At 37.7% G+C, this 12,379-nt stretch overlaps 1 protein-coding gene across 1 annotated transcript in view; it reads left to right on the top strand.

Moving 5' to 3' along the window:
• Window positions 1-12,379, top strand: part of MYH7B (myosin heavy chain 7B) — a 44,248-nt gene that overhangs the window by 7,586 nt on the left and 24,283 nt on the right. The window contains exons 5-12 of the mRNA XM_075177477.1: window positions 798-954; window positions 2,022-2,049; window positions 5,581-5,677; window positions 8,004-8,027; window positions 8,721-8,813; window positions 11,146-11,209; window positions 11,424-11,522; window positions 12,116-12,219. Coding sequence (XP_075033578.1) covers window positions 798-954; window positions 2,022-2,049; window positions 5,581-5,677; window positions 8,004-8,027; window positions 8,721-8,813; window positions 11,146-11,209; window positions 11,424-11,522; window positions 12,116-12,219 — 666 coding nt within the window. The remainder of the gene's footprint in view (window positions 1-797; window positions 955-2,021; window positions 2,050-5,580; window positions 5,678-8,003; window positions 8,028-8,720; window positions 8,814-11,145; window positions 11,210-11,423; window positions 11,523-12,115; window positions 12,220-12,379) is intronic.

Raw genomic sequence — 12,379 nt, forward strand, 5'->3', positions numbered from 1 at the left:
TATTAGTAAGAATAAGGTTGTTAGTTTCATGTTTTTTGAAAAAGAAAAAAATCAAAACATTTTCAATGCATAAGTAGTGTCTTGATATACATGTACTGAGATTAGGGAGTAATTTGAATAAATGTATGCAAATTACAGGGCCCTGAGATTAAACAAGCACACTTTAGGGGGTACATGGTAAACATTTCTACCATCACATGGGAGTAAATGTTAATAGATGTTGACAACCCCTACCTTAAACATGTCAACTCAACACAGTTCAAGCAGCCATTTTGTGGCGTGAACCAATATTTATGAAAAGTAAATCTTTCAATTTAAAGGTACAAAATGGCTTCCTCCACTGTGCGATGAGGTGATGGGTGACCTTTAACCTTCACACATCTGCGACTCCACCTGAACAAGCATACCTACAGTAAAGGAACAGTAAAATAATTACAACTAAAAACAAACAATGTTGAGGATAACCATAGGACTAGCCTGAGAATAAATGTTGTTTTGCTGACTCAGTAGAGCCAACAATAAAATAAGGAATTTATATCAGGTAAAATATCTGTAAATCCGCTTAGCCTGGGAGAAGTCGTGCGGATACCAGACTGGCATTCACGGGCCTGTGTGTAAAAACAGACAGCTTGTCTCAATCTGTTTGTGTGACTGACCGTATCCTGACATTATATATCTCCTCAAATTAACCATGAAATAAAAACATATTAAGGTTCTTGGAACTGATCTGTGGGCACGTTATAGTTTATGAGCACAGCTGTTGCATAGTTCAAGTCTTGTCGTCCTCCTCTCCTCAGACCTACTCTGGGCTGTTCTGTGTGACCGTGAACCCATACAAATGGCTTCCTGTGTACACAGCCACGGTTGTAGCTGCTTACAGAGGCAAGAGGCGCTCAGAGGCACCACCACATATCTACTCCATCGCTGATAACGCCTACAACGACATGGTGCGCAGTAAGTATCCAGGATGTGCACAGAATGGTTGGAGAAGTCGCTTTGTATTCTTAACTCACAGTTGAGAGTTGCATAGTAGCAGCCTATGAATTCACTATGAACCAGTGACAAGACTGTAGTGCAGACACATTCTCACGAAGAATAACATCAGCCCACAAAAGGGCTGATTCCACTGTCAGTAGGCAACAGGTGCCATGTATATTTTTTGATTTACAAATACAACCTATAAAAGGCAAGATAAAAATATCTACAGTGTCACAATGGAAGTCTTTAAAATTTCTCTTGTCTTGTGGAACAATCCAGCAAGCATTAAGCATTGTAGTAATTCAAAGAGCAGTGAGGAGCAGCAGGAGGAGCTAGGGCCACATGCAAGACTTTGGACTAGATTTACTAAGCTGCGGGTTTGAAAAAGTGGGGATGTTGCCTATAGCAACCAATCAGATTCTAGCTGTCATTTTGTAGAAAGTACTAAATAAGTGAAAGCTAGTATCTGATTGGTTGCTATAGGCAACATCCCCACTTTTTCAAACCCGCAGCTTAGTAAATCTAGCCCCAAGTCTTCACCTAATTCCCGAATCCTTCCTGCTTTATTGTCAGATTTTTTTTTGTTATAGTTTGTAACACTTGTTTAAAATGCCTGCTAATATGTTATAATAGATAGGTGTCTTTCTTTGATTAAATGTATTGCTTTACCTTATTACTGTGTAATACGAAGGTTCGCTGGCGCAGCACAAATATTTAAAATTAAATCTATTGGATCTTTATTGCAAGGAAACTATTTTGGTTGTTTTCTTTATAAAGCAGTCACTGCTTGTGAATTGAACTGACATTAGAGATCAGTTATTAGTGAGCTCTTCTGGTTTGCAGAAGAGCAGAAGAGCATAGCAATATATCACATTACAGTAAAGTACATTAATAATAAATAACATAATATAAGTCATGTAGTATAGTTGCCATAAAAACAATATGAAAAAAAAATGAGTTAAGAAATCAAATATTAACACTTCATCTGCATTGAAATTGATGAACTCTTTTTCTAATTGATTTGGTTATTCTCTTACTTTTAGATCGTGAAAACCAATCAATGCTGATCACGTAAGTACATTGTATGAACAATATAGTGCATGTAGTAATATTGTGGATAGAAAGTGATTTGCATTTATTTGTATTCATTTGACCTGTAACATCAAAAGTGCTCATGGTAATTGTTCTGCATAAATCCATCTCGTTTAGAAATTAACTTAAAAGCCAACGCCACCCAAAACGAATAAAAACTTAGTTTTATGGAGAATTTTATTATATAAAATAAAATCCAAATGCTTAAAACTATAATTATTTTTATCACAACAAGCTCCATACAGAAATATATTTTTAGATTTGGGTGGAGATATCCTTTAAATGACGTTGACATAATGATGTTTTGGAGTAAGTGTAGACGGCAGTGATAGCATAGAGTATACTTGGTAGATGGGCTTTGTTTGTTTGTTCAGTTTCAAGTCATCTTTCTTATCACGTTTTTATGAAACCTGCTGCTTGTGCAGTCAAGATGGGATGTATGACATTTTAATGATGACAGTAACATCCAATATGTCACCTTTCTATGGAAAATTCAACTGAAAGGACATTTCGTTGGCATAAATGATATATTTGTATATTTGGTGAAATTTAGAAAAACTAATGCACAGGAAAGGTGTTGTTACCCTTAGCAACCAATCAGATACTAACTTACATTTTTGCAGTGCACCTTAGAAATGCAAGCAGACATCTGATTGGTTGCTATGGCCAACACCACAGGTTTCCATACATCACATTGTGGGTCCATGCAATATCCATGCTATAATTACTTGTCACTTGGGGTGCCTCAGAATTGAATTCATAGTTGCCAGCTGTCCCTAATTTCTGTGGGTGGCATGGTTAACTGAACCTGCACAGTAGCAAAGTGTGCCTGAAAATTATTTCTACATGGTTTCTGAAATGAATACCAGTATGTTAAGTTGGCCGCAGAATATATTCTTCACATCCATGTAGCAACAATATAAAAAAATAAATATTATATAAAAAAATAGAACAGTGTGGACAGAAATATTACAATGCAAACTTACTAACTTAAGAAATAAGCCCCATTATGAAGTAACTGCAAACTGGATAGCAATTGTTTTATCACTTTTTAAATGTCTCTCGTGAAGACCAAAAAATGTTGCAGAAAGACTATTATTCAATACTGTGAGTGCAATGTTGTCTGATCTGATTTACAACATTTTTCTTAAACATATTTTCTTCTCTTTAGTTTGTAAATCTTGTATTCTTTGTCCACCCTGAGTCAGACATCAAGCCAAACATTCCTTATTTCAGACAATAGGCTCAGGGTGATAGACTCACATATATATTTGCATGCTGACAATAGCTAAATTAAGAAGTACACCACCAAGCAACATATCAGAGCTGCACCATTACCTAATTAGGTAACCCAGAGATCTGGTATTAAAAGCCCTGGCTGTTCTCCTGCAGCAATTCCACTATCATTGTCCATACCCTTTGTTATCTTGGACTATAATGCCAGCTGGGCTATTCATAGCAATGAATCACTTCAGAACAATTAGTTACTGCAGATACGGAGCCTTATGGTTTATCAGCATTGTCAGCCGCAGTAACCCTACACCCGCATCATTTGTAGCAATCACTGTCACCATCACACACACGTGTTATATATAAAGAAATGTCAGATAATGCTCTTATTTTTTTGTATTTCTAGATATATATTTACGTTTTTTATTGGGTTATCCACAAAAATAGCCGTTCACATGAATAAAGCAAACATTACTTCGTATATTGTAATGTCATAATTATGGAAATAATATGATGGAGAGGTAGAGTTCTTTTGCAATACCTTAAGACAATAGTCAACCTTCTGTCCACCTCTTTCCTTATAACAACATTTTTAATATGTGGAACAGGGGGCAAACCAAAAAACGAAGGGAGTTGAGGGAAGATGACATAATTAAAGCAGGCGAAAGAGGGAGGAGAGGGAGGGAAAGCGGGTGAGGAGACCTGTGTCTGAGCTTAGGGATAAGGGGGCTTAGCCTAAACTGTCTCGGATAGATCTCATAGTTGGACAAATTGCATGTTTACTAGTAGTCCCCTAAGAAAAAGTATCCAAATAGAATTTTAACTCTATTCCTTTCATTTGTCGGCCTGGCCGCACCTATTTCCAGTGCCACCCTATGTCATCTTCATCTGTCCACCAGACCCAGCTGACTTGAAGCTTAGTGCCTTATACAGCTTAGAGACCTAACAAAGTGTCACGCACTGTCTCATAGCTATACATGTCGTCATCCATATCCAAATAAATGTCGATTTTGGAGAACCAGTCAGGCACAGTTGAAGGAGAGGGGATTTCCATTGGATGGGGATTACCCATTAGCGGCATTGTTGAGATGTTCTAAAATGGAAGTGTCATCGCTGACAAATTTAGGAGCAGGAACGCTGGGTATCTGGTACCAAACCCCCTCCCCTCCCAAAAATTTCCTTGGAAAGCTGCAAAGCATGATTCCAGAAGGGACATATTTTCTAACATTCTCACCAAACATGGTTGTCTGGTCCCACAGAACATCTCCATCAGGAATTAGGCATACAACATACTCAAGATAGCTGGGCATCTCTACCACAGTGATAATCATTGTGTTTTAAATACACATATGCTTGGAGAACTTGCGTGTGTCATCTGAACGATTATGGTCTATTTTCTATCATTTGTTAAGTGCCTAAAGTCCCTTTCCCATGCCTTCGTACAACGTGGGAGTGTGCTATGCAAGTGTTTAATAATAAACTTATATAGTTTCTTTTTATATTGGTTCTATTTAGACTATTTTGTGTAATCTGTTTTTCAATTTATACTTTTGTGGTGTCTTAGTGAGTAAAAAGTGTACTCAGGGCCGGATTAAGGGAATGGAGGCCCCTGGGCTAAGGGGGCCTCCATTCCCCCGTGAGGGTAACCCCCCTTGATCCGAGCTGCCCCCCCCCCCCCCCCGGCACTTACCACCTTCTCCGGCGCGCTGTACACTCTTTACTGAGGAAGTGAAGGTGAAAGTGCTCAGCAGCACTGATCGCGCCGGGGGCGCCCCCGCCCCCGACCGATCAATACTGCTGCTGAGCACTTTTAAGGGCCCCCTGGATGCCATAGGCCCCTGGGCTGTAGCCCAGTTAGCCCTATGGTTAATCCGGCCCTGAGTGTACTCAGGGATTACAATGACAAGCTGCTGAGAAATTAAGGCACGTTTGTGTCAATGTCGTTGTTTTGAATCAATGTTCAAATTGGGGTCAAAACGTTTTATGCTTGTTATGTCATTACCTTTCCATACTTTTATATTTTGCTTTTATTAGTTCCTCCTGAACATAATCACCCATTGATGTTTAGTATAGTCAGTAATACATGTTTTCATCCACATGTGTTTCTACGATTTTGGAATGTTTCCAAGCCAAGAGTTCCTCTATTGGCCAAAAACAATAAATAATCCACATTTATTTTGGAGATCAAGCCCAGTGTAATGTTTACCATATCTGTACACTTTAACTTTGTTTAACTACTCTTCCTTTATTTACTATCTTCCGTCTTTCTGTTACCCAAAGCGGAGAATCCGGTGCAGGCAAAACTGTTAACACAAAACGTGTAATTCAGTACTTCGCCATTGTGGCGGCTCTTGGGGAAGGGATCGGGAAGAAGAGCGTAAGAATGAGCTTTTGGCAACGCTTCCCTTGCCGTGATTCCTCTTTTTACCACCATTTTTTATAATTTGCCTTTTCTTTCTACATCCTTTCTTCTAAATTGCTTTTTTTTTTTAAGCTTTTATCCATATACCTTTTCTCTGTAACAATAACATTGGTACTTGGGAATCAATAAAGCTAGGGCTTCTTTTGCTTTTCCACTAGTAGTGTGGGGATTAAAGCCAATGTCAGTATTGATTTAGGTCAAGAGACTCTCAGTTGAGCGAATATGTTCCATAGAACTTCACTGAAGAATACATTTTTTGCCGATAGGGCGCAGGAATGTGAAAACTGGTAACGCAACCGTTTTTAAAAATGTCATTGGCAATGCTGGTGTCAGAAAATGGACTGATTAATAACATCCAGAATTTATAATGACCCAAAATGTATGTTATGATGCAACAATGTAAAACTCTAGAAATCATGACTAGGGGCCTGATTCATTAAGGATCTTAACTTGAGAAACTTCTTATTTCAGTCTCCTGGACAAAACCATGTTACAATGCAAGGGGTGCAAATTAGTTTTCTGTTTTGCACATAAGTTAAATACCGACTGTTTTTCCATGTAGCACACAAATATCAACTTTAAATTTCAGTGTACAAATAAGCTATCAAGTATTTGTGTGCTACATGAAAAAACAGGCAGTATTTAACTTATGTGCAAAACAGAATACTAATTTGCACCCCTTGCATTGTAACATGGTTTTGTCCAGGAGACTGAAATATGAAGTTTCTCAAGTTAAGATCATTAATGAATCAGGCCCTAGCTTACTATATTTACATATTGCAGACAATAGCTTGAAGTCAATGATTCCACAAGTACCCCAACAATCTTTCTGTAAAGCCACATACCAGATATCAGCGCGGCTTCCGATAAATGAGTACCAGATAAAGTCTAAGGGAGGAATATACTAAAGTCATAGTTGCCTACTCAAATTTCTAGGAGTTCTCCCCCTGGGCTCCTGGGAAAGCAATGTGCTCTTCCACATCTTGCCAACATCCCTAGTGATTCACAGCGAATCGCATCATCCTGAACCCCCTTATATTACGCTGTGAATTGCCGCACTCGGCACTGAGATCTGACCCCTGATCCCAGATGTTGGCAAGTATCACTAAAGCCTGGGTTTGCAAAAAGGCACATTTTTGGCCAGTTTTATGTTTGGTTCCTGAAGCCCACACCCCTTGAAAACGTCATCCCTATTTTCTCAAATAGCAAGTATCCAAACTGCTTGGTTGATGAGCATGCTGTTTGCAAAACCACATGTCAAACTGCCATTAAATAGGAAGGATTTTAGACCTGTTTCTGATAGGCGAGTTTGCTGAAACCTTATGTGGATTCAGCTATCTTGCCATTCAAAGCATAAAAGAAGCCACAATAGACATATTAATTATTAATACAATCTTTAATTATTATTATTATGGCAATATTGATTTATAATTATCATATGGGGGCAATATTAATGTATTATATTAAGGGGGCAGATTTAGTTTATTAATATATTAAGGGGATAAACATAATTGTACCAAATTAAGGGAGAAATAGTAATATATATTTATATTATGGGTACAATTGTATTATATTAACAGGGGCAATAATAATTTATTGTTGACTGACTTATTATTTAATGACGGGGGGACACCATTTATATTGCACACGTGGTAAAAAGAGGCAAAAGAAGAACACAAGAGGTTTCATATAGCACACAAATCCGACCTTTGATTCATTTCCCCAGATTAGTGATTACCAATTGTTTTTAAGTTCCAAGCTACAAGTCTTTTCTTTTCTTATTGCCACTAAAACTATTATTAAAATATAATTTCAGTAATTGCTTTTTCTCTCCCCTCATATTCTTATTCGCTTTGATTTTGCAAATCCTAATTTTTTTCCATTTTTCGTGATCATCTGCTTTTTCCTTGAGTCATTGGGGATTAACTAAGCATTTTCATACATGTTTTATCTAATTTTGTTTTTAATCTTTGAACTTTCCTATTCTATCAGCAAATGAAATTTGGCTTTGCTTTATACGTTACATATTTTTGTTTCTTCTTTAACTCATTTATGGTTTTCTTTTTCGCTTTTTTTACAACATTTAATGGTGCATCAGTCCTTGATATTTATCTTTTCATATTTGTGGCAGCTTTGAAAACCGTTCGATTTTAACTTTGTGAAGTTGTGGCTCTTCAACACCTGTATAAATGACAGCTTTATGTGGGTTGATGTTATTTTTAACAACTATTATGTGTATGTTATATGAAAACTGATTATTTTTCTTACTTTTTGCTTTTAGCAATCCCTTACCACCAAAACCGGGGTAAGTATATGTAGGGACAAAACATTTTCTTATTTGGTAGGAGTCATTAGTCCCTACACAATTTTCAGCGTTCGGAAGGCCCTGCTTATAGTTTTATGTATGGTCTTGGTTAAAATTTTAATGGGATAAGGATAATTGTGAATGTCGCTATAGGTTCCAGGGTGGTGGCCAAATTTTGTCCTGATTTTTTTCCCTCTGAAATGTTGAAAGGAATAAAATCATTTGTATGTGTAATTATGTAGATGGCTGGGATGGACAAATAGAGAGATCAGTATGAGATAAGTAGATGTGAAGTACATATGATATATGTAGATGATAGATTAGATAGATAGAGAGAGAGAGATGGATAGATAGATAGATAGATAGATAGATAGATAGATAGATAGATAGATAGATAGATATGAGATAAGTAGATGTGAGGTACATATGATAGATAGATAGATAGATAGATAGATAGATATGAGATAAGTAGATGTGAGGTACATATGATAGATAGATAGATAGATAGATAGATAGATAGATAGATAGATAGATAGATAGATAGATATGAGATAAGTAGATATTAGGTACATATGATAGATAGTTAGATAGATAGATAGATAGATAGATAGATAGATAGATAGATAGATAGATAGATAGATAGATAGATAGATAAATATGTAACTCTAATACCAACAAGTTATTATTTTTCAGGGCACCCTTGAAGACCAAATCATTGAAGCTAACCCAGCAATGGAATCTTTTGGCAATGCCAAGACACTGAGAAATGATAATTCCTCCCGCTTTGTAAGTAGAGTGTGAGCCATATATTTATTTATATATTTGTAATAACATTTATGCTCAGCAGACACAGTTGAGACAGTAAAGTACCAGAGGTCCTGTATCTTACAGTATCCTAATGGCAAAGGCATGATGTGCAGTATAACTTGGTGTTACAGCCAGGGTGTTTTTATTAAGAGTGTTTATCCGCGATTTGGGAAAAAGTAGGTGAACATGTCCTTAAAAGTACCATGAGTACCATATTAAGGCAAATGTAACTTCCTTGTTTTTGTGCAGATTGAATGCTATATTTTTCCTCATGCATGCGACTTGCCATCTATCTTTTTTATTTATTAATGGTATTTTTAAACTCTTTATTTTGAAAGGACACGTATTTTGAAAGCCATCAACAGTTTTTGAGAAAGTGGATGGAGGGGGCTCAGTCTCCTTCCTGATTCTGGCATTCAAGGTTTTGGCAGAAGTGAGGATTTGGGATGTGACCTTTATCGAGTTTTAGTTCTAGTTTTGAGGCAGGTAGCAAAAGATCCAGGGGTCCTAAGGAACAGGTGATTCCAACATTGAGATAAAGAGATTATGTACCTTGTCCCAACAGATAAAAAGCCGCAAATTCCTCCTGCAACCATAGTTAGATGAGTTAGGGAATTCTAGTTCGATGGTAGGAGCTCTGCCCATTGTTTACTATCCCTCAGGCCTGTAACAAACTTGAATTCAGGAGCAAAAGTCTCTTGGGAAAGGATACTGTAGAGAAATACAGGTTATTCCAAAGATGTGTTATTGGGAATTATTGGTCACCTGTGAAGGCCTGCATGGCTTGGGACCAACAGACAGAGGAGAAAAAATTAAGTTGGTGAATTTGATTTCAATATTCAGTCAAGGGAGTGTATCAAGGGAAGGGTTACATATGCTAAGTGACATACTCAGTAATATAGATTAGTATCCGGGAAGCCTGGACCCCATCTAATTGTTGGATTTTTGAGCATTGATTTTGAGATCCTCGGAGGTCTCCCTCTCTGCACAAACCCAGAGAAAACCCTTTGTATGCTACAAAAATGAACGTGGGACCTGTACTGGAAGAATTTTGTAAATGGTATAGATGTTTTGGAACTCAATTAATTTTGATTGCTATGGTCCTGCCAAGACACAACATTATAAGGGATCTCAGGGTCAGACTCGAGTTATGAGAGGATTGGGGGGAAATTGTCTTTATATACATTTTTGTAAGTGGAAGTAATAAAGACTCGAAGGTATTTAATTTTTCTGGCCTGCCATTTCAGCTTGGAGGTGAGAGTGTTTTTGTCATGTGAGGGCGCATGTAGCAGCATGGTCTGCAACTTATAGTTAAAGTTCATTTTTAATTAGGGAGAGACATGAGACTGTGTAAGGATCAGCAAACTACACTCCATGATTATCTTTGCAGCTATGTGCTCACCAGGGTGAATATCAGAGTTGACAACAGGTATTCTTGCCTGAGCCATAGTTAATGGGGGCCATTTCCAAGGTTACACTGTTAATTTTTATCTTTACTGATGGCGATGAATATAGTACATTGGCACAAGATCAGGTTAAGGGTCCGGTCTCCTGGGGTAGATGGCTGCGCTTCACACGCATCAGTCAAATAGATCCCACCTGTCCAGTGTCCTGGTTCACATTGCCTCAGCTAGTTTTATTCACCAGCATCAAAAATAAACAAAACAGAAACAAAAACCTAGCCTGACTGGCTTCTAACTAATACACAAGGAACACCCTCTCTAACAGGAAGGACCTGATGTCCCACACATACAAAATAATAGCACTTACTGAGAACAAATTGCAGTGTCTCTCTACAGGCATTTGAACTGTTGCCCAGATGGTGAGAGACTGAGGAGACTCACAGCTTTTTATCAGCACCACACAAGTGCAGGGTATCTGGTATGTTGGAAGACCTGATGAATGGAGCCCGCCTTCTCTCTCCATTCATAACCCCAGGGACCCCCATACCCACTTTTGCAACATCTGAATACACTCTTTGGAAAGCTCCTTCTCAAATACAAACAATCTCACTGGAGTTTTAAAACATTTATGGATCTCTCATTTATCACTTTCCCAGTGCTTCTGTCACAACTTGTATGGCAGCACAGCATTGCATATGGAGTAGAGGTGGAGTATGAGAACTTTCTCTAACCTGCATTGCTATTTTATCATGCTGATGTGTGTTCTCCAGCTACAACTATGCAATTCTCCTCAAGTTAATGTAGCTTGAACGTAAGCATGAGGAATGAATGAAATAATTTGGAAAAGTATGTCCTACTATCCTTGTTTGTGCTTTGGGCACAATAAATGACTCATTATGTTTCCATAGGGGAAGTTTATTCGAATACATTTTGGACCCACTGGAAAGTTGGCCTCTGCTGACATAGATATATGTAAGTAAAATATAATCTTGTTGTTTAAGTTTAAGGGGGTCTGTTAGCGTAATTAAAATATAGTTAAAAATCTACTAAAAATAAAGAAATGGTTAAATAGATGATGGTTTCATAGTTGACACCAATACCACATTGAAGAGTTATACCTATCGGTTACTATCGAGCTAGCTGTTACAATTTTATAATACCTTTTTGCTTAAATTTACTTTTTCAGACCTCCTGGAAAAATCAAGAGTGATTTTCCAGCAGCCTGGGGAGAGAAGTTACCATATTTATTACCAAATTCTCTCTGGGAAGAAGCCTGAACTTCAAGGTAATACAAAAGCGTCAATATTGTGTTTATCTGTCCATTTGTATGAACTCTAATATAAGCACCTATCATGGGCAGCACAGTGGCTTAGTGGTTAGCACTTCTGCCTCACAGCACTGGGGTCATGTGTTCAATTCCTGACCTTGGCTTTATCTGTGAGGAGTTTGTATGTTCTCCCCGTGTTTGCGTGGGTTTCCTCCTACACACCCAAAAATATACTGGTAGGTTAATTGGCTGCTAACAAATTGACCCTAGGCTCTCTCTATGTGTGTATGTTAGGGAATTTAGACTGTAAGCTCCAATAGGGCAGGGACTGATGTGAATGAGTTCTCTGTACAACGCTGCAGAATTAGTGGCGCTATATAAATAAATGGTGATGATGATGATGAACCAGTGTCACTACACATAAAGGAAACTGAGCAGATACAAATGACCTCCCCACACAACATCACTCAGATGCTCGATGTTCTACTAGGTTGACTTCCGGCTAGACCTAAAAAATAAACGTGCTTATTGAAGGAGAATAAATCATTATTTCTATAGATCATTTTTTCTTATCCGAATAGATATAATATAATTTGAATATTGTTTTACAGACATGCTCCTGCTCTCCACCAACCCCTACGATTACCACTTTTGTTCGCAAGGTGTAACGACTGTGGACAACCTTGATGACGGAGAAGAACTCATGGCCACTGATGTAGGTGGAATAAAGCATAATTGCTACATATGTTTCCAAAAAGTGACTTTAGATGGTATTTGACACAAAATCATTTCATGATTATTAGAAAACAATATTGTGGACCTCTTTGCACTGATTTTTTACGATATTCTGTTGATTTTATATCATGTTTTATGTG

This window comes from Mixophyes fleayi, chromosome 6, assembly GCF_038048845.1.
Source record: "Mixophyes fleayi isolate aMixFle1 chromosome 6, aMixFle1.hap1, whole genome shotgun sequence".
Taxonomy (NCBI): domain Eukaryota; kingdom Metazoa; phylum Chordata; class Amphibia; order Anura; family Limnodynastidae; genus Mixophyes; species Mixophyes fleayi.